General features: G+C 37.9%; 1 protein-coding gene across 1 annotated transcript in view; it reads left to right on the top strand.

Annotated features, from left to right (window-relative positions):
- Nucleotides 1–27722, top strand: part of SOAT1 (sterol O-acyltransferase 1) — an 81511-nt gene that overhangs the window by 40104 nt on the left and 13685 nt on the right. The window contains exons 4-9 of the mRNA XM_072648525.1: nucleotides 8128–8276; nucleotides 8390–8449; nucleotides 10903–11010; nucleotides 11745–12027; nucleotides 12858–12936; nucleotides 26853–26934. Coding sequence (XP_072504626.1) covers nucleotides 8128–8276; nucleotides 8390–8449; nucleotides 10903–11010; nucleotides 11745–12027; nucleotides 12858–12936; nucleotides 26853–26934 — 761 coding nt within the window. The remainder of the gene's footprint in view (nucleotides 1–8127; nucleotides 8277–8389; nucleotides 8450–10902; nucleotides 11011–11744; nucleotides 12028–12857; nucleotides 12937–26852; nucleotides 26935–27722) is intronic.

The following is a 27722-nucleotide window of genomic DNA, read 5'->3' as shown; positions in this document are numbered from 1 at the left end:
GTTTCCTTGGTCAGAGTCTGATTGCTGTCCTCTATGTTTAAGCTCTCCAAGTTTCTAGGTTTCATTCTCAACAGCAGCAGGATGCTGCTGGACTCAGGCCCTTGGAAAGTTCTTAGAGACAGAACTATAGGTTTCTCTTTGGTCTGGTGTTCCTTCACAGATTATTCTTTGGCAAGCTTTAGATTGGTCTAGAACTGAAGAGCCACTCTGCTCTTGGGAGCTGAACCTCGCTGTTGCTGCTTTCTTTTGAACTTTCTCCTCTCTTTGTACATCTCTCAGGGCTTCCCTGCCTGAGAACTCCACCCTGACTCTGCTTTCCTTTGTAGTCTGTCCTAGATCTGTGACTCAGATTTGGGTGGCCATTTGACCTCTGTTGTTCATCCTTTCTTCTTGAAGAGGACCAGTGACATCATGAGGGTGATGTCTCCACTTGACTTTTGATCCAGTTGGATTTAAGTGACATGGAGATGAACAAAGTAATCAGACTCATTATCTCCTTCAGAGTCTTGCAAGACAAAGGTCAAGATGACTGGTGATGGCATGGGATGCAATAGATAGACATTGGTCTTTTTTTCTTCTACTTTTTTATTTTTCCAAATCTATTTATTTATTTATTTATTTCCAATTTTCAATAATCACTTCCATAAGTTTTAGATTTTCTCCCCCTCCCTCCCCAAAACGGCACACAATCTTATATGAACTTTACACATACATTCTTTTTTTTTTTTTTTTTTAACCAATAGTGTTTTAATGCATCTCTTTCCCTGTAGTTCATTCAGCATTTATCATTTTTCTGTTTTTGGTCAGCCTTGCCAATCTGTTGAGCCTGAGATAATACCTCAATATTTCTCTAAATTACCTTTCTCTCATTATTGGTGACTTGAAACATTTTTTATATTAATTTATTTTTAGTTTTCAACATTCACTTCCACAAGATTTTGAGTTTCAAATTTTCTCCCTATCCACCCCAAGACATTGTGTATTTTGATTACCCCTTCCCTCCCTTCTATCACACCCCCTTTTCTTACCCCCATCCCCTCTATTTTCTTGTAGGGCAAGATAGATTTGTATACCCATTGCCTGTATTTCTTATTTTCCAGTTGCATGTAAAAACAGTTTTTAACATTCGTTTTTAAAACTTTTGAGTTCCAGGTATTTCTGAAGTCTGCCTGTTTGCCATTTCACAGTGGTTTTTCATTACATTCGTGTACCATAACTTGCTCAGCCATTCCCCCATTGATAAATGTTGTGGGGAGGGAGGAAAAAATTTGAAACCCAAAATCTTATAAAAGTGAATGTTGAAAACTGTCTTTACATGTAACTGGAAAAATAAAATACTATATTAAGTAGAAAAAAAACATTATTTTTTAAATATGCTTTTTTAGAGTTGATAGAAATCATGAATTGCACAGGACAAAAAGTAAATTAAAGCAGCCCCAAAATATAAGTAACCAAATATTATATTCCTATGGACAGAGCACCCACATGTAAAGATATGGCATCCCAAGTGGAGAGAGGGATCACATGTGGTGATGTGCTGTAGTTATATGTGGCTGCAAGGGAGGCAGAACAAACATCTCTCAACTCATCTCCCTGTAATCTTTTCCAAGAGTGACTTTCATTCTTGCCAGGTGCTTTTTTCAGAGATAGTTCTGGGGGTCTGCAAGTCCTCAGTTCTTCCATGATTGAAGGAGAGGAGTGGTCATTACTCTCCTGGCCTGTGCTCTGGTCTGTGACCATTCTTCTTTGCCCTGGAACCATGACCAGGGCCCCTCTCCTCCGCCCATAAAAGGTGGATAATAATAGCACCTATCTCCCAGGGTCAACTGAATGGACTGTGGTTATTGGAGCTCTGCTTGAAGATATCCAGTGTAGGGAAACCCACCACCATTTCAGTGTCTTTGAACAAATCTTACTTCAAATGATCCTCTGAAAAACTACTGAAGGACTTTAAATACCAAACACAGAACAAAGGCAAATGAGGGTAAGTTTAATGTGAAACAAAGAACAGAAATAAAGTAACTAGATAGAAAGAATTAACAGCAAGTTTGTGACCTTCCACACAACTATCACTTTACTCATTGTCAAGTCAACAAGTGCTTATTACTATCCTTTCTTCCTTCTCCTTTCCTTTCCTTTCCTTTCCTGTCCTGTCCTGTCCCAAAACCTTAAATGCACTCTGAAGCAAGCCCATAGATTAGACAATAGGTCCCTGCCCAAGCTTCACTTAATGCCTGTTTTCTCGACACTCCTGGCTTCAGAGTGACTATCAATAGTAACTGTTGCTCTTTCTCTCCCACTTTGATTTACTTATATTTTTTTCTTTTGCTTATTAAAGGGGCCATTCCCTGCCTCCTTCTTAAAGAGGCCTATTCCTTGAGTGGGCGTCACCTCACTCTAAGTGAGTACCTGAATAGGTCTTAGCCTAAAAAGGCCAAGCTCTCATATTGCATCCTGGGCTGTCTCCGGTCATCCTGATGAATATCTGGTCAGTGGATACAGATGGCTCAGGAGGAAAAGTAAGGCTGGTGATCTTGTACAGCCCTCCCTGACTCAAAACAAAGTCAGGGGCAAGTCATGTCATCATTTCTCTGATGTCATGGTCTTCTTTGAAACCAAAGGATGAACACAACAACAACAAGCTTACATTTGCTAGGCACTGTTCTAAGCTCTGGGAAATACAAATTTTACAGGTGAGAAAACTGAGACAGACAGAGGTTAAGTGACACCTGAGATCTCCCAGTAGGTGCCTGGGACCTCCTCTAATGCTGGTGCACTCAGTGTCTCCAGGGCCCTGGAGTGCTCCATGTGTGGCATGCTCCTGGCCCAACCTGGCCCCAGGGTCCTCAGAACTTTCAGTCTGTCTGCCTTTACCTATTTTTGTTTGCTGTGGTTAGCTTTATAAGATCTGTTTGGGAAAGTTGTGTGGGCACTGTGGGAGTTGGGGAGTGCTTCCTACAACTCTGCCATCTTGGCTCCACCTCCTTTATTTTGGTTTCTGTGATATAAAGGGCCTCTTTTCAGTGTTGGTAACTTCTTTCTGCCCTAATTTTGGGAATGACGAATGAACAGAAATGGAATGGTTATACTTTTGACTGTAATAGCAAAGGCTAAGGTTTTTATAATGATTTAAGGTTTGCAAAGCACTTTATACATGTTAATTCATTTGATCCTCTCACCAACTCTGAGGTAGCTGTTGTTATCATCATCCCTATTTTATGGATAAGGCATTGTAGTCTGACAGTAAGTGCCTTGCCCAGGCCCCAGGGTGCGTGTCTGAGAGGTTTCTGGTCTTCTGTCTTCTGTTCCATGGAGCTTTCTGCAGCCTCTAATATCACTGAAATAGAAGTGACCAAAAGCATTGAATTGTGCTAAGTTATGACTTAAAATATTACTTTAACTTTCTGGAGTTTCCAGTCTTCTCAGTTACCCAGGCTCAGTGTAAACCTAAAAGATCTCTCCTTTTGGCTCTTTCTTGTCCCCCATATTTGAATAGTTGGTTTCACTTCAATCTCTTTCTTTCCATTCTCATTGCCACTTGCCCTAGTTCAGGCCTTCACCAGTTACCTCTCACCTGAACCATTGCAAAAGAGCCTCCTGAACTAATCTCCCACCTACACTCTCCACCTGCTCCAGGACACCCTTTACATCCTTTTCATCAGAGGTGCCAAAGAGAAGACCCATGACAATCCAGACTGCTGCCCAGCCACATTAAGATGTAACTGGAAAATATTTAACAATATCAGTATCAGCCCATCAATTGGGGAATGGCTGAATAAATTGTGGTATATGAATGTAATGGAATACTATTGTGCTGTAAGAAATAATGAACAGGAATACTTCAGAGAGGCCTAGAAAGATCTATATGAACTGATGCTGAGAGAAAGGAGCAGAACCAGGAGAACTTTATACACAGCAACAACCACAGTGTGTGAGGATTTTTTCTGGTAGACTTGTAACTCCATTGCAATGCAAGGACTTAAAAAATTCCCAGTGGTCTCTTAAGGCAAAATGCCTTCTGCATCCAGAGAAAGAGCTATGGAATTTGATCACAGAATATAGCAGATCATTTTCTTTTGTATTACATTTTGGTTGTTTTATGATTTCTCCGATTCATTTTAGTTCTTCTTTGCAACATGACTAAGTTGAAAATGTATTTAATAGAAATGTATGTGTAGAACCTATATAAAATTGTATGCCAACTTGGGGAGGGAGGGGGAAAAAATCTAAGTTATATGGAAGTGATTATAGAACACTGAAAATAAATAAAATAATAATAAAAAAACCATAAATACAATAAAGCATAATGTTAATATTTAGTTTTCTAAGTCAGTATGCAGCCTATGGGGATTCTTATGTATGGTTTATGTCTCCTGTTCCTATTTGAATTTGACACCCTTACTCTTAAATGTACCACTCTGATCAATTTCTGGCTCAGAAACCTTCAGCTGCTTTAGCTAATTTATCAACTTTTACAGGGAAATTTTAGAGCAGAGGCTTGCAACCTCTTTAGCTCTTAGAATCATCAACAGTGTCAGTCATCTAGCTCACTATTTGCCTGGCATTGTGCTAAGCCCTGAGGATATAAAGAAAGGTAAAAGGTAGTCAGTTCTTGCTGTCAAGGAGCTCACCATCCAATGAGGAAACAATAGGTAAACGACTATGTGCAGGATAAATTAGAAGGCACTAGCATTAAAGGAAATGAGCAAAGGTTCCTACAGAAGGGAGAATTTTAGTGGAGACTTGAAGAAAGACAGGAAAAGTGAGAGGCAGAGATAAGAGAATTCCAGGCACAGAGACAGCCAGTGAAAATTCCCAAAGTTGGGAGATAGAGCTCTCCCTCTGGGATGCTGGGAGAAGAGTTAATTCCTCATCTTTATTCTCCCCTGCTTTCTAACCTGCTGTTTCTATTTATGGAATCATCATTTTTCTAGTTACTTAGGATCAAAATCTCAGTCATCATCATCAGTTTCCTTTTCTTCATCCCTTGACAGCGCATCACTCACCATGTCCTAGTTTTTCAGCCTGTCAAGCAGCACTCTGGTGAGAGGGATACAGATATGGGTACCACATGAATCTCTACTCTCAGAGAGTTTACATACAATTATATTTGCAAAAGAAGTACAAAATAAATATAAGGAAGTGAAGAAAGGGCACCATCAGCAGTTGTGGGGTCAAGAAAGGTGAGGACCATAGAGCTGTGTATAATGAACAGGGAAAGCTAGTTTCCCAGATTACAGTGTACAAGAAAAGGAACAGTAGTGAGACTGAAAAAGTGATTTGGGGCCATGTAGTTGTGAGGGGCTTTAAAAGTAAAACAGGAATTTATGTTTGATCCTAGACGGAATAGCAAATCAGTGGAATGGAGGGCTGCGGGGCCAGCAACATGATCAGATCTACTTTGAATGAAATCATTTTGACACCTTTGTGGAATTTGCTTTGTAGTGAGGGAAGAGACTTGTGGCAGGGAGAACACTGAGGAGGGCATTGCAGTATTCCAGACAGTGGAATGATGAGGGCCTGAACTGAAGTGAAATATTCATTCTAACACTTCAGTATCTCATGCTTATGTTTCTTCTTTCATTTGAGGGTAAGGGAATGGGCGTTATCTCCAGAGCTTTGCATAATACTTTGCCCGTAATAGAGACAGCTCCATTCATATCACTTCTGTACTTTCAGTAATTCCCTGTTGCTTACTTGAATTAATTACAAATTCCTTAGCCTCCATTTAAGACCCTCTACAATTTGGGTCCAGTCTCCCTTTTTAGGTTTCTCTTGCATTGTTCCTTGTACAAAGGCTCTATGCTTCTTCAGTCAAAGTGACTTACTTAGCATTTTCAGAATTTGACCATCCTTTTATCTTTTTGTGTCAGCACATGGGATATGCTGTCTGGTTCAAGGTTTAAAATCATGGAATAGCCAGAGAAGAATCAATTTTTAGAGGAGGGTGGGATTTAATGTTAACTCTTTTCATTTTACTATTTTTGTTAGAGTGAACAGGCTTCATGATGTAATAGAAAGAAAAATGACTTTGAGGACAAATAGCTGGGATTCTAAATCTGCCTTTCCCCTCCATCACTAGTTATTTGACCTGGGCAACTTGCATGAGTCCTTTTGAGCCTTCATTTCCTTTTCTGTAAAATGAGGGAGTTGGGCTAGACAACCTCTAAGGTCCTTTCTAATTCTTAGCTTTCTGGGAGACTATATTAACTTGATTGTCCTTCCAGCAGATTAGATTTTACGGCTCCATTTAGAGATAGACATTTTTCATCTTTCACTAGCACTTCACTCAGGCAAAACTCTGCAGCTCTGGAAGGCCATCGGTGATCAGCAGTGACAGACCACGGAGTCTGCCGGCTCCAAGCAGGTAGAGAAGGGAAAGCGGAGGATGTCTAAGCACCTATTCGCGTATTTGCGTATCTTATTTTCCTCTCCTCTTTCCTCCATTTTTGCCCACCTACATCACCCTGCACTGGCAGGGTGCTTCATCCTTCCTTTCATTCCCTTCCTCATCTTGTCCTTTGGTAAAACCATTTAGCCCTTTCTGTTGTTCTTTCCAGTGCCTTGACCCCATGTCCTGTCACTGATCTGACCTTGTCATGCCACCCCTCAGCATCCTCTTGTTGTTCTCTGCCTTTTCTTTTGCTCAAGGGCTGCTGGATAAAACTAGAAAACCACACTGACTCAGTCCACTACAAATTTCTTACATAATTTCATCTGGACCTTCTGTCTTCAAAAAGTTTATAGCCTGATAGTCTGGTTAATTAAAATGTGATTGCAATAAGGGTACAAAATGTTATGGGGAATAATGTAAAAATAAGCAAAATCCTATGACAAAGTGTCGTAAATAGATATGAAATGGAGATGAGATTGGGGAACAGGGAAGTAGTCTAGTTTGCTCAGAATATAGAGTATGTAAAAGGAAATATGATATGAGCCTGGAAAGCTAGGCTGGATCAGGCTTTTATTTTATTGGGGAGGTAATGAGAATCACTCGAGGTTTTTTGAGATTTCTTTGACATCCTCAAAGATGGCTTAGAAATGGGGAGAGACTCAGACCAGGAAGCTATTTAGGACATTAGTGCACTCCTCCTTCCAAGGTAATACCTTTACACAATGAGATCTGGGAAAGACTTCTGTTTAGGAAGGCTTCAGTGTCATCCTGGGCCATGACCAGTCATCTTGGCTTTTGTCTTGCCACTTGCTTTCCATGACTTCAGAGGAGGCTTCACTTAAATCCAATTCATGCAGAAATCATGATATCACCCTTGTGATGTCATTGGTCCTCTTCTGAGAATGATGGGCAGCACCACTCAAAACTTACATCTCTCATTTAAGTTCTGCGGGGCTTTTGTTTGTAAGCTTAATTATTTGGTCTAGTATATCCTACCTCGATCCATCTTCAATTAAAGAACCCTTCAGAGTGTGGTCATTGTACCACAAGCACATTGTTTCCTTCAGCCAAAGTCTATGGTTTATCATCACGTGAAGAAGTGATGATGTGCCAGCGAAGCACCACTCCTGGCAGGTCTTACTAAATTGGAAAGGCCTTGGTGACTGATTATCTTCTACTTAATTGTCAAAAACACTTGTAGACCTGAGGCAGCTTGAGTTAACCTCCCCACCTCCAATACCACCAAACAAAGCTATTGGGAGTCAAGATGGCATGGATAGCCCATGCGCATTTTGAGTTGATTTTGCTCCAGGGAGATCATTGTGAAATCAGATTGTGAGCTCTTTTGAGTGAAGATACATAATTCTCACTCTGACTTGAGCAGGCAGCTTCTGAGACATCCCCCCTCCCACCCACCTCCCAGAGCTACTTTGACTTGAGGGTCACTGAGTATGGGTTGTTGTTGTTGTTTTTTTTAAGTACAGTAATTATCTCTCTGAACCTTCAGTCTTCTAGTGTGCCAGATAAGGAACCCCCTCCTCATATAACTGGTTTAGCTAAGTGTGAAGAAACATCACCAGAAGTTTGGCCCCAGATAGCAGTGCTTTTATGTTATTTGACCATCTATGAAGGTATCAAGGAATTTAGGGTTGTATTGGTGGAAAGTGTACCTATACTGATAAAATTAATATCTTTGAAGCAACTGCTTTCCTTTATTTTCTCTATTTCTGTAGCAGTTGAAGCCATTTTTTATGAAGGAAGTAGGCAATCATTTTGATGAATTTGTGACCAGTCTTATTGATAAAACAACCTTACTGGATATCTCTGAGTCTTCTCCATCCTTTGCTGTTCTCCATGGAGAGAAAACTAACCACAGAGCTAAGTAAGTGTGCTTGCTTTTTCTTTCCTCATTAAAACATTTGCCTTGTGCTCCCTATTATAGCACCAAGTTTCTAGTAGCTTTTTACATACTTAATATTTCTTGCTCTTTGCCAGGGATCTAAGAAATCGTCCCGAAGAAGGAAAGCTTTTTGTTGTAAGAAAATCGATGTTGGAGTGAGTATCTTTTACATTTGTCTTTACAGTGGATATGCTAATGGCACGCATATGCCTCAGATTGTGTGGAATCTACATTTGGTAATCTCTTGTCCTAGTCTCCCTCCTCTCCTGTAGTGTCACCAGCTGAAATGTTCCATGTGCAATAGCAAATAATAACACTGTGTTCTGAATTTAAAAGTGAGGTTTTCTGGTTAACCATTATATAGAATATATTACCAGTCTTTTAAGAAAACTGTTCGAACACAATTACAAAAACGAAATTTTTATGTCAGTATCTTAAAACCCTTAGTATGCTTTAGTCAGTTACTGAAGTTATTCTATAGGGGATTTGTAGCGTATAACTAAGGAATGAAATTTCTGACATGACTGGCCCTGAGAACACCAGCTTGGGATAAAGCAGCCAGTGTGGAGATGGAACAGAACTGAGAAGTGAGGAAAGTGGCTTAGGCTTCTCATTATATCATGGTTCTGGGCATGAACTCGCCAGTCATCTCATTCAGGAATTGGCGGTCTCTAACCTGTGTGCCAAATCTGACCTACCACCTATTTTTGTAGAGCCTATGAGCAGAAAATGGTTTTTACATTTTTAAATTACTGAAGGGAAAATCTCAAAAGAAGAATATCTTTTAGCACATGAAAATTATCTAAAATTCAGATTTCATAGTCCATAAATAAAGCCACCTTCATTCATTTACATTTGTCTCTGGTTGTTTTTGTCTACCAGGATGGAGCCGAGTAGCTACAGTACTTATGTGACTAGCGCCCTGCTACTTAGTATATAACAAATCACATCGACCTATTCTAGCTCAGTAGCATTTTGAATGCCTTGCGTATTACTGCAGTGTGATTTTTTTTTTATCATCAGTACATATACCCATCATGTCAAAATAAGAAAACAAAGAGATGTATTATGATTTCTTTGAACTTACAGTGGACATTTAAATTTTTCTGAATGTGAAGAACTGCCTTCAGCCACTATTATTGAACACTAAACAGTTTTGCAAATTAGCTTTTGCTGCAGATTTGATAATTTTTCTTAATGAATTCATCCTAAAATTACAAGCAAAACAGTGCTTGTATGCAAAACTTATCCTGCAGTAAAGTCAATTTGATAACAATTAATGTTGTTTTAATCACAAGAAATGTCAAGTTGCTTTATATCCTTGCTGTGTTGTCAAAAGTTAAGAAATGAGATCTCCGTTCCCACATACATTTGTAGCACAAATATTTTCCAAGTTCAAACTGCAGTCTTAGCATCTTTTTTCAGACCTTAGTGTAAGTACAAAAGAAATGTTCATATCTCAAAATCTATTTTATTGTAATTGAGGAACTTCCATCTAATCAAGTGGAAGTGATGAATCTGTATTGCAATGACATGATAAAAGACAAATACCAAAAATATACTCTTAATAGAAATTTATAAATGCCTTTCAAGTGATGAATATACTCAATTAAAATCATATCCTTGTGAACCGATAGCAGTAGTTGGGTGGTACATATTTAGATGAAAAGATATTTTCAAAGGTGAAATATGTAAAATCTCATTATAGATTAGTATTGAGATGAGCATTTGCATCTGATTTTGATAGTAGAGAACACTAACTTTGAACCTAATTAAGTGAAATGTTATCCTTCAGAAAAGAATTACATTCTTCTCCTTAGTAGACCTGTATTACCAAAAAAAATTGTACTCTATTATTTTTATATTTTGAATTTCGTCAGTAACTTTTTTGGGGAAAATTTAAGTAGCTATGTAATGTTTGATTTTGCCTCTTGGCCTGAAAAGCCTAAAATATTTACTGTCTGCCCAGATAAGTTTGCCAACCCCTGATCTAGTTGACCTCAGTGTGGAGTCATTGTCAGTGGGATGAGGTAGCCTGTTGATGAGGCTGATTGGAGAGTGAGTAGGGAGGAAATGGAGTATAGTGGCTTGGATTTCTAATGATAAAGGCCAATTCCAAATAGCTTTCCAGAATGGCTGGAAATGGTTCATTGCTCCACAGCTGTGCATTAGTACCCTTATTTTCCCACAGAACTTCCAGCATTTGTCATTGTCTTTTTTTTGTCATCTTAGCCAATCTGATTTGTGTGGGGGGCAGTATCTGGGTAGTATCTCAGAGTTGTTTTAATTTTCATTTGTCTAATTATTAGTGATTTAGAGCATTTTTTTTCTGGTGGCTATTGATAGCTTGAATTTCTTCCACTGAAAACTGCCTGTTCAAATTCTTTTTACCATATCTCAGTTTAGGAATGGCTCTCTTTCTGGTAAATTTGACTCAGTACTCTATACATCTTAGTTTTCTAATATTTAAAGTGGGGTAATGATTTCTGTTCTCAATCATAGAAATATTAGAATAAACAAAATATATTGAATTGTTGAACATTTTATGAATGTAAGGTGGTAGTAATTGGTATTTTAATGACATTTCACTTTCAACTTTATTTTGCAGTGAGCTATTTGAGGTAGAACATATTCGAACAATATATCATATATTTATTGCCGTCCTCATCCTCTTCATTCTCAGCACACTTGTAGTGGACTATATTGATGAAGGAAGGTAAGATAATATGGAAAAAATGGTTGAATTTGAAAAGAGAGCTGTGTTAAATTTAAATTACAGAAATAAAAACTTGAGTAATAAATGCATTTGACAATGGAATGTAAATGTCTTGTAGACAGAAAAGATACCTTTGATAATTATTTGTGGCCTAGAATTAAGCATTAGCTATATTTATAGAGTAGAAAGCACAAATAACTAATTTAAGTGCTAACTTTTGAAATGGAAAATCTCATCTTTTCTTGATGTATAAGTATTTTTTTTAAAATAAAACTTAGCTTGTATTTTCAAATTTTGTGTATTATTTTAAGAATATAAGGCTAGCTAGCTATAGAAAGTTTTCAGAAGCACAAAACCTGGAGATTTAACTTTCTAATTAGAGCCCTGGAAAACATACAAGTTTAAAAAATCTAATTTTTTGTGTTTATAGATTTAGAGTCAAATACAAGGTCATAAGTATTAAGGTAGCTTTTTCTATAACCATTTGCCGCTTGGAGTTCCAGGAACATTATTATTTCTTTTATTGTAGAGACTGTCAGACTATGAATCAGATGTGGTCTCTGTATAGCAGAAGCATATTGAAATTAATTGTGGTAGGATTTCCTATTATAAAGTGTTTAAACGATTGACAGACCTGAGGTGGAGCAGTAGGTTTTTAATGACGACCTGAATATTTGTGGATAGTTTATTTAACTTTACTCTTGTGTTTTACATAGTTTTTTCTTCCCTTCCAGGCTGGTCCTAGAATTCAGTCTCTTCACTTATGCTTTTGGCAAATTTCCAATTGTAATTTGCACTTGGTGGGCCATGTTCCTGGGCACACTTATCATTCCCTATTTACTTTTTGAACGCTGGGCCAGAGGATATGCCACGAGTTCCCGTCCAGTTGTCCGTTCCATCTTCTTTGGCATGCTTTTCATGCTTTTCCAGATTGGAGGCTTGGGAGGTGGATCAACTTATGTTGTATTGGCCCATATGTTGCCACCAGCTTCCCGATTTATTGTTATGCTTGAACAGGCAAGTATCCTGGAATTTCCCAAACAGGTTACATTTGCATTTCCTAACAAAATAAAAAATGAGTTGGTTGTGTTTTAGTTTGGAAGTTAGGAAAGCATTCTGTCAAGACTTTGCAGGCTTTGAAGCTACATGCTGATACCCTTCTTTTTTATAGTGGCATCTCTGAAGATAGGGGCAAGTTAAGAATTCTAGGCCTGAAAGTCAGGTGGTTTTATTGCTTTTTCTTTTTTGTGGTTATTTTTTTTAAATAAGTTAAGAACAAACAAGTTTTAAAGCAACAAAACCCCCATATACTTTAGGTTTGTTTTTAAAACTATGCTTTTGTATCTCTAATGCTGTAAGATTTATAAATTTTAAGCTCCATTTTTGTCTAATTAAAATTTTAAATTACAAATTAATGTACATTTTAAAATGAAGAATGGTTGGACAGGAAGATATTTAAAAATTCAGTATTGAAGATATGTGCTTCTAAAGCCATCTCGAGTAAAAAATATTTACTATGGCTATTTTGTTCTCATTTGTTTGTTCACTTAGCTAAAGGAACCTTCTAATTTTTGGGGGGGGGGGGGAACCAGTTGGTTTCTTAATTTGGGATGGTACCATGGCTAATGCAAGGTAGAAATAATAATGAAAAATACCTTGGATCACTAGTACTCATCTTCAGAGATGACTTTTTTATTTTGGTTGTTTTTAGAATGAACTTGCTACAGTTATTTGTAAAATGAACCAGAGACATGAGAGGTTTTCATTATTGCTAATAAGTCACATTTTCATAACAGTGGTGAGAGTTATGAGAACAGTGGAAGATAGTTGAATATTTTCCTTTATAGGTTCGCTTCGTTATGAAAGCTCATTCGTTTATTCGAGAGAATGTTCCTCGGGTATTGGATGCTGCTAAGGAAAAATCATGTAAGTAATCCTCCTACAAACAGGTTTGAAAATGGAACTATTTTGTACCTACCCTACTAGTATGTATCATAAATTCAATAACAGTTTACTCTTAAATTTTGATTTTAAAGTGGTTGCCTTTGTAAGGATCCTAAATTTCTTAATTTGGGGTGCCTTATTTGGATTCTTTTAACTAAAATGGGTAGAGTATTATTTATATTCTAATTTCCCACTTTCTCAGTCTACTGAGTTGCCTTGTCCTTCTGCTCCTCCATTCAACCTCCTGTAGCAATTTAGTTACATATAGAGATGGTCATGCCCTTGATCTTGCCATATTGCAAAAATATTCCACTACCTGTTTCATAGATTGCAAAAATTCTTAATATTTCACATTTCACCTTTAATTATGCCTTTCTGCCCCACCTATATTCTTTGTCTTCTGAACCCTTGTCCCCTCTGTCACCTCTGTATTGGCTATACTTTCCTCCCTTCCCAGTCTCAGTCTCTTGGTAGACCATTTCAACTTTATACTCTCCTCTGCTCTCAAATCCCTTGCCCCTTGTCCAGTCTCCACTAACACCATGCCAAATCAAAAAACCTCTTGCTTTCATCATCCACTTCTTTCATTCCTATACATATGATGCTCAATGGAGCTGGGGAATGGTGTGTGAAAACATAATAATTGAATCCCCTATAAATTTGTTCATCTATCCTTCTCTAATTGACTCTAGATCCCTTTCTCTTCAGATTTCTCCTCATCTTCCTACCTGAAAACCTTGCCTCATACTTCAAACAAAAAAATTGAAGCTATCCACCTCAGGTTCCCTTGATATCATCCCATTACTGTCTTATCCTTCATTCCTTTCTCCTATCCATGGTCAGTCTCTGTGGATAAACCCTGGATGGCATCCTTTCCTGTTTTCTCCAGCAAATTGCTTTCACAACTATCTTTGCTGTTTGCTAATCATTAGTCTCTTCCCATTTGCTTGACACAAGCAAAGCAGTTAATAAATGTTTGTTGCCTTGCCTGTTGGCTAAAAATTTAACCTCAGCTGTCCTGTCCCAGAAAAGCTATCCTTTTGATCCTACAATCCCCACTAGATAACACTCTGTATCTCTCCTTTCTTTTGCAACTAATTTCCTTTAAAAGCCCCCTGTACTTGATGCTTTTATTTCCTTTTTTTAAAAAATTTGTTTTCAGTTTTCTATAATCACTTCCATAAGTGTTAGATTTTCTCTTCCTCCTTCCCTCCCTGAGATGATGTGCAATCTTATATAGGTTCTGCACATGCATTCTTATTAAATATATTTTCACATTAGTCATGTTGCATGGAAGAATTAAAATGAATAGGAAAAAACATGAGAAAAACCCAAACAAAAAAATACTTAACACAAGAGAAAATATTCTGTTTCATTCTGCTTTCTAATTCCATAGTTCTTTCTCTGGATGTGAATGTCATTTTGCCTCAAGAGTCCTTTGGGAATGTTTTAGGTCCTAGCATTGCTGTGAAGACCTAAAGTCTACCAGAAAAATTCCTCGCACACTGGTTGTTACTGTGTATAATGATCTCCTGGTTCTGCTTCTTTCACTCAGCATCAGTTCATATAAGTCTTTCCAGGGCTCTCTAAAATCTTCCTGTTCATCATTTCTTATAGCACAATAGTATTCTATTACATTCATATACCACAACTTATTCAGCCATTCCTCAATTGATGGGCATCCCCTCGATTTCCAGTTCTTGGCCACCACAAAGAGAGGTGCTATAAGTATGTACATGTGAGACTCTTTCCCATTTTTATGATTTCTTTGGGCTACAGTTCTAGAAGTGGTATTGCTGGGTCAAAGGTTATGCCCTTATTTGTAGCCCTTTGGGCATAGTTCCAAATTGCTCTCCAGAATGGTTGGATCAGCTCCACCAACAATGAATTAGTGTTCTAACCCTCCCACATCTTCTCCAACATTTATCATCTTCCTGTTTTGTCGTGTTAGCCAATCTGATAGGTGTGATGTGGTACCTCGGAGTTGTTTTGACTTGCACCTCTCTGATCAATAGTGAGGCATTTTTTCATATGACTGTAGACAGCTTTAATTTCTTTCTCTTAAAACTACCTGTTCATATACTTTGACCATTTATCAATTGGGGAATGACTTGTATTCTTGTACATTTGACTCAGTTCTCTATATATTTGTGAAATGAGGCTTTTACTTGCTTTTTAAGCCCATTGTAGTCTGCCTTCTGATTTTATTTTAACTTAATTAAAACTGCTGTCTTCCATAGTTATCAGTGATCTCTTAATGAGCCAGTTTTGTGGTTTTCTCTCAGTTATCATCCTTCTTGACCTCTTTCTACCTCTTTTTGTAGCATTTGACAGTATTGTTTCTCTCCTTGATATTCTCTCCTGTCATAGTTTTAATGACAGTGCTCTCTTGCTTCTTCTCTTAGCCAAGTGACCACTGCTGCTAGTCTCCTTTGTAGGAGTTTCAGTCTTGTCATGCCCCAGAATCGTGGAAGTTCCTTAAAGTTCTGTCCTTTTTGTACTGTCTGTTTCTCTTGGTGATCTTATCAGCTCCCGTGGTTTCAGTTATCTTTATACACATAGTTCTCATATCTGTCCAGCCTTAGTCTTTTTTTCTGTGCTCCACAACTGCCTTTCTAACTTCCTACTGGATATTTCAATTTGACACTCCCATAGGGATCCTATACTCATGCTGTGCATATCAGAACTCAGTATTTTCCCCCCAAAAAACTGTGCCGTCACCAGGGTGGACCCTGCCATAGCAAAGCTGAGCAGGAAGCCCCAGGGGAATCAAAGACACTAATGCAGATTGGGTTCACCAACTGCTTAGCTTGCTTATGCTAGCTCAGCAGAGGAGACCTCCTATGGCCAGACCACCCCTCCCCCATACTTAACGCAGCTAGCTCCAGGGTAACTCCAGGGAAACCAAGAAAGATTTCACCAGGCCTCTGCTTTCCACACCAGCCAGCTCAGCACCAAGTAAGCGTCAGCATTTTAGCTTCTAGCTAAAAGAACCAGAGGCCGCAACACACAAAGCCTTATGTTCAAGGCACAAGAACTGTGAGGCACTCTGTGCCCCAGAAACAGAGATCTACTTTAAAAGTCAGGAAAAGGGTGATCATCATAAGCAAGAAGCAAACCAATAAAAAAAGACCATAAAATCTTTCTGTGGGGACAAGGACCAAAACACAAATACCAAAGAAGTCAGCATTGATACAGTACTTCCAGGTGAAACTCCAGAAGGGAATGTGAACTGGTCTCAAACCCAAAAAGCATTCTTGGAAGAGCTCAAGAAAGATTTTAAAAGCCATTTAAAGCCATTTTAAAAGAGATTTAAAAGCCAAAAAAGAGAAATAGAAGAAAAACTGGCCCATGATTTTAAAAATATGAAACAAGTTCACTGAAGAGAACAGCTCCTTAAAAAGGAAAATTAGACAAATGGAAAAGGAAGTACAAAAACTTAACTGGAGAAAATAACTCCTTGAAAGGAACAATTGGGCAAATGGAAAAAGAGATGCAAAAGTTAACTGAAGAAAACAATCTATTAAAAATTAGAATTGGGCAAGTAGAAGCTAATGACTCTATGAGACATCAAGAATCAGTCAAACAGAATCAAAAGAATGAAAAAATAGAAGAAAGTGTAAAATATCTCATAGGAAAAACAACTGACCTGGAAAATAGATCTTGGAGAGAAAAATCTAAGAATTACTGGTCTACCAGAAAGCCACGAAGGAAAAAAGAGCCTGGACAGTATCTTTCAAGAAATCATCAGGGAAAACTGCTTTGAGGTCCTAGATCCTGAGGGCAAAATAGTCATCAAAAGAATCTACCATTCACCTCCTGAAAGGAATCCCAAACTGAAAACACGAAGGAATATCGTTTCCAAATTCCAGAGCTATCAAGTGAAGGAGAACATACTGCAGGCAGCCAGAAAGAAACAACTTAAATAACAAGGAGCTACAATCAGGATCACACAGGACCTTGCAACTTCTGCATTAAAAGATTGAAGGGATTGGAATATGATATTCCATACGGCAAAGGAGCTTGGACTACAACCAAGGATCAATTACCCAAGAAAACTGAGCATAATATTTCAGGCAAGGAGATGGGTATTCAATGAAATAGGGATTTCCAGACCTTCTTGATGAACAGGCCAGAGCTCCATAAAAAATTCGATCTTCAGATACAAGTCTCAAAGAGACATAAAAAGGCAAATGCGAAAAAAAATTTTGTTATTCAATATCGGCAAACTGTTTACATCCCTATAAGGGAAGATGATACTTGTTAATATTGAGAATTGTATGCTTATTATGACATTTTAAAGGGATATATATAGATAAAGGGTGTGGGTATAAATAAAATGATGTGATGATAAAAATGTGATTTAAGGGTGCAAAGGGATTGTGACAGGAGATATGAAAAGGAGGAGCCAGAAAAAGGTAAATTATGTCACAGGAAGAGGCACAAAAACATATTGCAGTAGAGGGAATGAGGGGAGGGAGATGAGCATCGATTGAGATTTACTCTCATCTGATTTGGTGCAAGGAGGGAACAACAAACTCAGTTAAGTATAGAAATCTAACTAGCTCTATAGGCAGTAGGAGGGAAAAGGGGAAAGAAAAGGGAGGGGAGGCTAAAAGCTAGGGAAGAAATAGTAAGGGAAAAGGGGAGTAAAAGGGAGTGGGACTGAAAGAAGGGAGAGGGAAGACTGAGGAGGTGGTGATCGAAAATTAAAACTATTCTGGAGGGGAAGGAAGAAGGGAGAATTAAAAGCATAAACGGGGGATAGAGGATAGAGGAAAAGACACAGGTAATGATCATAACTGAATGTGAACTGGATGAACTCTCCTATAAAATGGAGGCAGATAGTAGAATGGTATCCATTATGCAACAATATGTTGTTTACAAGAAAACATTTGGAGCAGGGGGATACACATGGGGTAAAGGCAAAAAGTTGGAGCAGAATATATTGTACTTCAGCTGACATAAAAAAAGCAGGGGTAGCAATCCTAATCTCAGACAAAGCAAAAGCAGAAATAGATCTAATCAAAAGAGATAAGGAAGGAAACGATATCCTGCTAAAAGGCACCATAGATAACGAAGCAGTATCATTACTAAACATATATGCTCCAAGTGACATAGCATCAAAATTCTTAGAGGAGAAGTTAGGGAGTTACAGGAAGAAATAGACAGCAAAACTATACTAGTGGGGGACCTCAACCTCCCACTTCTGAACTTGATAAATCTAACCTCAAAATAAACAAGAAAAAAGTTAAGAAAGTGAATAAAACTGGATAAGGTAGATATGATAGATCTCTGGAGAAAACTGAATGGGGATAGAAGGGCATATATCTTTTTCTCAGTGGTACATGGCACATATATAAAAATTGACCAGGTACTAGGTCATTAAAAACTTCACAATCCAGTGCAGGAAGGCAGAAGATAGTCAATGCATCCTTCTCAGATCATAATGTAATAAAAATTATATGTAATAAACGACCATGGAAAGATGAACCAAAAATTAATTGGAAACTAAATAATCTAGTCCTAAAGAATGCGTGGGTTAAACAACAAATCATAGAAACTATCAACAACTTCATTCAAGAGAATTACGATAATGATACAGCCTACCAAAACTTAGGGAACTGCAGAAACATTTCTTAGGGGAAGTTTTATATCACTGAATGCCTACCCAAATAAAATAGAGAAAGAGGAGGTTAATGAATTGGGCATGCAACTGAAAAAGCTCAAAGAAGAACAAACTGAAAATACCCAATAAATACCAAATTAGAAATACTGAAAACCAAAGGAAGGATTATAAAATTGAAATTAAGAAAACTATTGAACTAATAAATAAAACTAAGAGTTGGTTTTAGGAAAGAACCAATAAAATTGATAAACCTTTGGTCAATATGATTAAAAAAAGAAAGAAGAAAACCGTATTACCAATATCAAAAATGAAAAGGGTGAATTCACCTCCAACGGGGGAGAAATTAAACCAGTAATTAGAAACTACTTTGCCCAGCTGTATGTCCATAAGTTTGACAATCTAAATGGGATGGGTGAATATTTAAAAAAACAAAAATTGCCCTGATTAACAGAAAAGGAAGTTGAATGCTTAAATAACCCCATCTCAGAAAAAGAACAAACCATCAGTGAACTCCCTAGGAAAAAATCTTCAGGGCCAGATGGATTTACAAGTGAATTCTATCAGGTGTTTAAAGAACATTTAATTCCAATACTATATAGACTGTTTGGGAAAATTGGTGAGGAAGTAGTCCTACCAAATTCTTTTTATAATATAAATATGGTTCTGATACCTAAACCAGGAAGAACCAAAACAGAGAAAGAAAATTGTAGACCAATTTCTCTAATGAATATAGATGCAAAAATTTTAAATAAGATATTTGCAAAAAGAGTATAGCAACTTATCAAAAGAATAATACATTATGATCAGGTAGAATTTATGCTAGGAACGTAGGGCTGGTTCAATATTAGGAAAACTATCAACATTATTGATCATATCAACAACAAAATTAGCAGAAACCACATGATTATCTCAATAGATGCAGAAAAAGCTTTTGACAAAATACAACACCCATTCCTGTTGAAAACACTGGAGAGCATAGAAATAAGTGAAATTTTCCATAAAATAATAAGCAGTATCTACCTAAATCCATCAGCAAGCATTATATGCAGTGGGGATAAACTAGATGCATTTCCAGTAATATCAGAGGTGAAACAAGGATGTCCATTATCACCACTGTTATTCAATATGGTACTAGAAATGTTAGCTTTAGCAATAAGAGAAGAAAAAGAAACTGAAGGAATTAGACAAAGAAGAAACTGAGTTATCACTCTTTACAGATGATATGATGATATGCTTAGAGAATCAAGTAGGAAACTTCCTGAACTAATAAAACAACTTTCACAAAGTTGCAGGTTGCAAAATAAACACAGATAAATCATCTGAATTTCTATATATTACTAACAAAGCCCAACAGCAAGAGATAAAAAGAGAAATCCCATTTAAATCTATGGTAGACACTATAAAAGATCTGGGAGTCTTCCTGCCACAACAAACCCAGGGACTTATATGAACACAGTTACAAAACAAATAAAGTCAGATCTAAGTAAGTGGAAAAACATTAGTTGCTTGTGGGTAGGCTGAGCTAATATAATAAAAATGACAATTCTACCTAAGTTAATTTACTTATTCAGTGCCATACCAGTCAAACTACCATGTAATTATTTTCTGGAGCTAGAAAAAATATCAAATTTATCTGGAAGAGCAAAAGGTCCAGAATATCAAGAAAACTAATGAAAAGAAATGGTAGGGAAGGAGGCCTAGCCGTCCCAGATATCAAATTGTATAATAAAACAGGAATCATCAAAACTACTTGGTACTGGCTAGGAAATAGAGGGGTAAACCAGTGGAATAGGTTAGGTATTCAAGACAGTGAATATTGCAATCTACTTTTTGATAAATCCAGGGAGCCTGGCTTCTAGGATAAGAACTTACTGTTTGACAAAAGTTGCTGGGCAAACTGGATAAGAATGTGGTGGAAACTGGTCATAGACCAATGCCTAACACCATACACAAGAATAAAGTCCAATTGGGTACGTGATCTAGGTATAAAAACTGATACTATGAACAAATTAGAGAAGCAAGGAATATAGTGTATTTGTCAGATTTATGGAGAATGGAGAAATTTTTGACCAGACAAGATAGAGAACATTATGAAGTGCAAAATGGATAATTTTGATGACATTAAATTGAAAAGTCTTTGCAGAAACAAACCCAATGCAACCAAGATTAGGAGGGAAGCAGACAGCTGGGAAAGAATTTTTGCAAGTAGTATGTGTGATAAAGGCCTCACTTCTAAAATACATAGAGAGTTAAGTGTATAAGAATACAAGTCATTTCCCAGTTGATAAATGGTCAAAGGATATGAACAGGCAGTTTTCAGAGGAAGAAATTAAAGCTGTCTATAGTCATATGAAAAAATGCTCTAAATCACTATTAATTAAAGAGATGCAAATCAAAACATCATACCTATCAGATTGGGTAACATGACAAAACAGGAAGATGATAAATGTTGGAGAAGATGTGGAGGGTTGGAACACATTCACTGTTGGTGGAGCTGTGAGCTAATCCAACTGTTCTGGAGAGCAATTGGGAACTATGCCCAAAGGGCTACAAATAAGGGCATAACCTTTGACCCAGCAATATCGCTTCTAGGACTGTATCCCAAAGAGATCGTAAAAGTGGGAAAGGGTCCCACATGTACAAAAATACTTATAGCAATTCTCTTTGTGGTGACCAAGAACTGGAAATAGAGGGGATGCCCATCAATTGGGGAATGGTTGAGCAAGTTGTAGAATATGAATGTAATGGAATATTATTGTGCTATAAGAAATGATGAACAGGAAGACTTTAGAGAGGCCTGGAAGGACTGATATGAACTGATGCTGAGTGAAATGGGCAGAACCAGGAGAATTTTGTATACAGCAACGTAGCGTACGAGGAGTTTTTCTGGTAGACTTAGGTCTTCACAGCAATGCAGGGACCCAAAGCATTCCCAAAGGACTCAAGGCAAAACGCCTTGCACATCCAGAGAAGGAACTATGGAATTGGATCACAGAATGAAGCAGACCGTTTTCTCTTGTGTTTTGTTTTATTTTGTTTTATGATTTCTCCCATTCATTTTAATTCTTCCATACAACATGACTAATGTGAAAATATATTTAAGAAGAATGTATGTGTAGAACCTATATAAGATTGCATGCCATCTCAGGGAGAGAAGAGAAGGGAGGGGAAAAAGTATAAGATATATGGAAGTGATAGTAAGAAATTGAGAACAAATAAAATAATTATTATTTTTATATTTTTTTTACTTTATTTTTCATTTTCAGCATACATTTCCAAAAGATTTTGAGTTCCAAATTTTTTTCCCCATCTCTCCCCTCCCCTTACTCCAAAACACCATGCATTCTGATTACCCCTTCCCCCAATCTGCCCTCTCTTCTATCATACCCCTCCCTTCCCTTATCCTTATCTTCTTTCTTTTTTTACAGGGCAAGATAGATTTCTGTACCCCTGTATTTACCTATATTTCTTATTTCCCAGTTGCACATAAAAACAATTCTCAACATTCATTCCTGAAACTGAGTTCCATCTTCTCTCCCTTCCTTCCTCCCCACCCATCCTCACTGAGAAGGAAGGCAATTCAATATAGGCTATATGTGTGTAGTTTTGCAAAAAACTTCCATAATAATCATGTTGTAAAAGACTGACTATATTTCCCCCCATCCTATCCTACCCCCTATTTATTCTATTCTCTCTTTAGACCTTGTCCCTCCCCTAAAGTGTTTACTTCTAATTACTCCTTCCTCCCATTAACCTTCCCCTCTATCATTCACTCCATACCCCACTTATCCCTTTCTCCCCTACTTTCCTGTAGTGTAAGATAAATTGTCATACCAAATTGAGTGTGCATGTTACTCCCTCTTTAAGCCAGATGTGATGAGAGTAACCTTCACTTTTTCCCTCTCATCTCCCCATTTTCCCCCTACATTGAAAAAGCTTTTTCTTTCCTCTTTTGTGAGAAATAATTTGTCCCATTCCATTTCTCCCTTTCTCCTCCTAGTATATTTCTTATCTCACCCCTTAATTTTATTTTTTTAGATATCATCCCTTCCTATTCAATTCACCCTGTGCCCTCTGTCTATATATGTGTATATAATCCCTCCAACTACCCAAATACTGACCAAAGTTTCAGGAGTTACAAATATCATCTTTCCATGTAGGAATGTAAACAGTTCAACTTTAGTAAGTCCCTCATGATTTCTCTTTCTTGTTTACCTTTTCATGTTTCTCTTGATTCTTGTGTTTGAAAGTCAGATTTTCTATTCAGCTCTGGTCTTTTCATCAAGAAGGCTTGAAAGTTCTCTATTTCTTTGAATGACCATTTTTTCCCCTGAAGTATTATACTCAGTTTTGCTGGGTACGTGATTCTTGGTTTTAGTCCTAGTTCCTTTGACTTCTGGAATCTCATAATCCAAGCCCTTCAATCCCTTAATGTAGAAGCTGCTAGATCTTGTGTTATCCTGATTGTATTTTCATACTACTCGAATTGTTTCTTTCTGGATGCTTGTGTTGTTTTCTCCTTCACCTGGGAACTCTGGAATTTGACTACAATATTCCTAGGAGTTTTTCTTTTCAGATCTCTTTCAGGAGGTCATTGGTGGATTTTTTCAATATTTAATTTACCTTCTGGTTCTAGGATATCAGGGCAGTTTTCCTTGATAGTTTCATGAAAGATGATGTCTAGGCTCTTTTTTTGATCATGGCTTTCAAGCAGCCCCATAATTTTTAAATTGTCTCTCCTGGATCTATTTTCCAGGTCAGTTGTTTTTCCAGTGAGATATTTCACATTGTCTTCCACTTTTTCATTCTTTTGGTTTTGTTTTGTAATTTCTTGGTTTCTCATAAAGTCATTAGCTTCCATCTGCTCCATTCTAATTTTTGAAGAACTGTTTTCCAAATGAATTTTGATATTATTTTTTCTAGCTCTAGAAAATAATTATCTAATAGTTTGATTGGTATGGCTGAATAAATTAATTTAGGTAGATTTGTCATTTTTATGACAAATTTTATGACTCAACTTTTCATGATTTTCTTGTATCGCTCTCATTTCTCTTCCCAGTTTTTTCTCCATCTCTCTTACTTGATTTTCAAAATCCTTTTTTGAGCTCTTCCATGACCTGAGACCATTGCATATTTATTTTGGAGGTTTGGGGTATAAAAGCCTTGACTTTTATGTCTTCCTCTGATGGTATGCATTGTTCTTTATCACCTGAAAGGATGGAAGAAAATATCTGTTTACCAAGAAAGTAACCTTCTATAGTCTTATTTTTTGTTCCATTTTTGGGCATTTTCCCAGCAGTTACTTGACTTTTGAGTTCTTTGTCAAGAGGAGGGTATAATATGGGGGGACCCTGTAAGTTCTCAGTTCCTCCAAGGTGGCACAATCAAGGGAGAGGAATTTACTCTTCTTCTGGCCTGCTCTCTGGTCTGTGAGCTACCGCAAGCTTTTCTGCTCAGCATCCGCAAGTAGAATTCCCTCTCCAGAGCCTCCACCAGCTCCACCACACCAGCAGCCAGTGCTCCTCCCCACCCCAGGGCCGCCACTCAGGGCTGAGACTCAGATCAGCCGCTCGATTCCCACAGGGTTTTTAGGCCGAAGCTACAAAAATGGATGCTGCTGCCACTGCCTGGGACTGGAACTAGACCACTTTTGCTTCTCACCCAGGTGAAAGAGCTTTTTCACTGACCTTTGAAGCTGTCTCTGGCATTTGTTGGTTGAGGAATCTGGGAATAGCAGCTCCTCCCTGTGATTCCACCCCCTGAGGCCTCCTCCTGTCCTGTCCCTATTGTGCCGTATGGCCAAGACTGGGCTGGGCTCCGTGGGCCACACTCCATTCCAAGCCTGGTGTGATAGACCTTTTCTGTCAGCCTATCAGGCTGCCTTGGACTGGAAATCTCTTTCACTCTGTCGTTTTGTGGCTTCTGTTGCTCTAGAATTTGTTTAGAATCATTTTTTTATAGGTATTTTATGGAGTGTGGGAGGAGAGCTTTTGCAAGTCCATCCTTCTACTCTGCCATTTTGGCTCCACCCCCAAATAAAATGATTATTTAAAATAAAATTATGCTGTCTCCTGAACTTCTGTGTTACTTTTGAAAGTGCCATCATTTTCCCAGATCTCCAGGTTCCCAACCTCAGCATTGTCTTCACTCTTACACCACATAAGCCACTCAGCTGTCAAGTCTGGTCATTTCTACCATTACAACATCTCTTGCGTATATCCCCTTCTCTGCACTCATATAGCTGCTACCCACTCACCTGAACAATTGCACTATTTTTTAAAATAATTTTTGCTTAATGCTTTGTTTTTTATATAATGGCAGTTTCCTCCTGTATCCCTTCCGCTCCCCATCTACAGAGTCATCCCATATGATAAATATATCTTTTTAAGACAAAAAAAAGAAAAGAGGGGAAAAAATCAGTCTGATGAGTTCATTGTACAATGTGCAGTGCTTGTGGACCTCCCACCTCTGCAAAGGTGTGGTCTAGGAGCATCTTCTCTTCTTCTGATCTGCACTTAATCTGCATAATTGTAGATGACATTCACTTTTGGATTTTTTGTTTTCATTGTTGTAATCATTGTGTATATTCGTTTTCTTTGCTTACTTCGCTCTGCGTTGGCTTGTGAAAATCTTTCCATGCATATTTATGTTCATCGTTTCTTATACTGTAGTAATCTGTTGCTCTCACAACAAGTGCTGCTATAATAGTTTGGGGTATATAGAGACTTTCTTACCAGTGGCCTCCTTGAATGTATAAGTTCAATAATGGAATCCCTGAGTCAAAGGGTATGGATATTTTAATCACTTTATTTGCATAATTCCAAATTGCTTTCCAAAATGATTGTATTGAGTTACAGTTCCACCAACAAGGCACCAGTGCATTCTTCCAACAATTCGTCCACCATTGATTATTGATATCTTTTGTCATTTTTACCCCAGTTTAATGATAATTAAAATTATTTTATATGTTATCAAAACCAGAGAGTTGTTTTGACTTGCTTTTCTCTTATTATTAGTGATTTTGAGATAATTTCATGTGGTTATTAATAGTTTGTAATTCTCCTGTTGGGAACAGTTTGTTCATGTCCTTTGACCACTTATCTACTGGGGTATTTAGGGTAGCCTTATAATCGTTCTCCCTGACTTTGGTGTCTCCTCACTCAAATTTATCCTCTGTACAGCTGACAAAAGTGATTTTCCTGTCAGTATAGATCGAACAATATGGATCCCTCCCTGCTCCGTTTCAGTAAACGCCAGTGACTCCCCAATATAACGAGGATAAAATAGAAATTCTTAAGCATTGCTGTTCTTCATAGTATGCCCCCTTCCTACTTTTTGAGTCTTCTCACACCTGACTCTTCCTTTCTGTCCTCAGTGATGCTGGTCTGCTTGTTGTCCTTGTTCATGACATTCCCATTTCCCATTTCTCTGCCTCTGCACTGGCTGTCTCCCATGCCAGGAAGTTCTCCCTCCTCATCTCTGCTGCTTGACATCCTGTCTTCTGTAGAGTGAACTTCAGCTTAGTCCCCTTAGCCATCAGAGCCTTCTCTTCCAAGGCCACCTTTCTTGTGTACCTATCTTGTATCTAGCTCTGCAGTAACATGTCCCCCTCATTAGTAGGTTAACTTCTTGAGGACAATTAATTGTGTATTTTTGCCTTTTCTCTATCACCAGAATTGACACAAAAGTAATATTTTTTCCTTAATTTTTTTATAACCTTTTAGTTTTTTCTCCATTTGCATGTTAACACAATTAGCACAAAGTAATTCTTTAACCAATGCTTGTTAAGTGATTATTTAAATCATCCTCTTCAGAGATTACCAGCATTTATTTTGTTGCATTTTAATTGTTTCAAATATGATGTATCTTTTCATGACTTTCTGAAAAATTTTTTAGAAAAGTTTAGTCCTACATAAGATCAGTCACTAATCAAGCACATGCTCTCTGTGGGGTACCATAAATGTTATACTGAGGTGGGACCAGGGCAGGGGCTGACTGTTACCTAGTTAGAGGCAACAGTTTGTACCCTGAGCACCCGGGGCTCAAGAGGAATAAGAGGTCATTGAGAGACTCCCATCTTTACAGGATGAATGGGCAGGATTCAGGTAAGCAAAGAGGGAGTGGGAGTCAGAGGAAGGGTTGAGGGGAGGAAATAATCTTTCCTCCTTCCTTTTACACTGGTCTTCACCTTGCCTTCCTTTCAGTGAAGCAGACTCTAAGGGCTCCGACATTAAATACATTTATTTATTTATTCATTTTACCTTTTCAGGCACTGTCCCGATACCCCAAGTCAACCAGTACTTATACTTTTTGTTTGCTCCTACTCTCATCTATAGAGACAGCTATCCCAGGTAACAGTGGCATGAAGTATGAGTGGGGGTTCTGGGATACCTGGAAACAGCTATTGATCGTTCATCAGCAGTTTTTTGTACCAAGTTAAGAGCATTGGAGGCAGTATAATGTTCTAGGAAGGCTCTGAGTCCTAGCAGTTGTCAGAATAAAAACTTTTTATTAACCAAGTTTTCTTATGTAAAGTATCCTGGCCAACTGGATCATTACTTTACTAGAAAACCTCTTTTGTCTTCACTCTTTGGAAAATCTTTATGAAATATATTGTTATTTTTTTTCTCCTTGTAAGTACTTACAGAGTAAGTATATTGAATCTTTCTTTGAATTAGAATGCTTTATTGCCCCAGTGCTCTGAACTTTTGTTTTTGCGTGGTACAGATGGTATCAGTCATTAAATTAGATGAGTATGTGATGTGATAATGTGACATGGTTATAAAGACATTACAAACATACCTTACCTAGCTTCCTTGCTTTTCCTTGTATGTGGCCCTCCTGCTGCCAATCTTGAGCATTTTCTCTGGCTATCCCCCCTACCGGGAACACTCTCCTTCCTTATGTCCACCTCCAACCTTCCCTGCTTTACTGCACTGGAGTGCCAGAAGTCTTTCTCAATCCCTCTTGTTTATCTTGTGCAGAGCTTGTTTGCACGTAGTGGTCTATCTGTATGTTGTGTCCCCTGTTAGGCAGTGAGCTCCTTGGGAGCAGACATGGTTTTTTGCCTTTCTTTGTATCCCTAGCACTTAGCATGGTGTCTGGCACAGAGCAAGTGCTTAATAATTGCTAGTTAACC

The sequence above is a fragment of the Notamacropus eugenii genome, chromosome 2 (assembly GCF_028372415.1).
Source record: "Notamacropus eugenii isolate mMacEug1 chromosome 2, mMacEug1.pri_v2, whole genome shotgun sequence".
Taxonomy (NCBI): Eukaryota; Metazoa; Chordata; class Mammalia; order Diprotodontia; family Macropodidae; genus Notamacropus; species Notamacropus eugenii.
The sequence above is the reverse complement of the archived record's forward strand: the minus strand, read 5'-3'. Positions and strand labels throughout refer to the sequence as shown.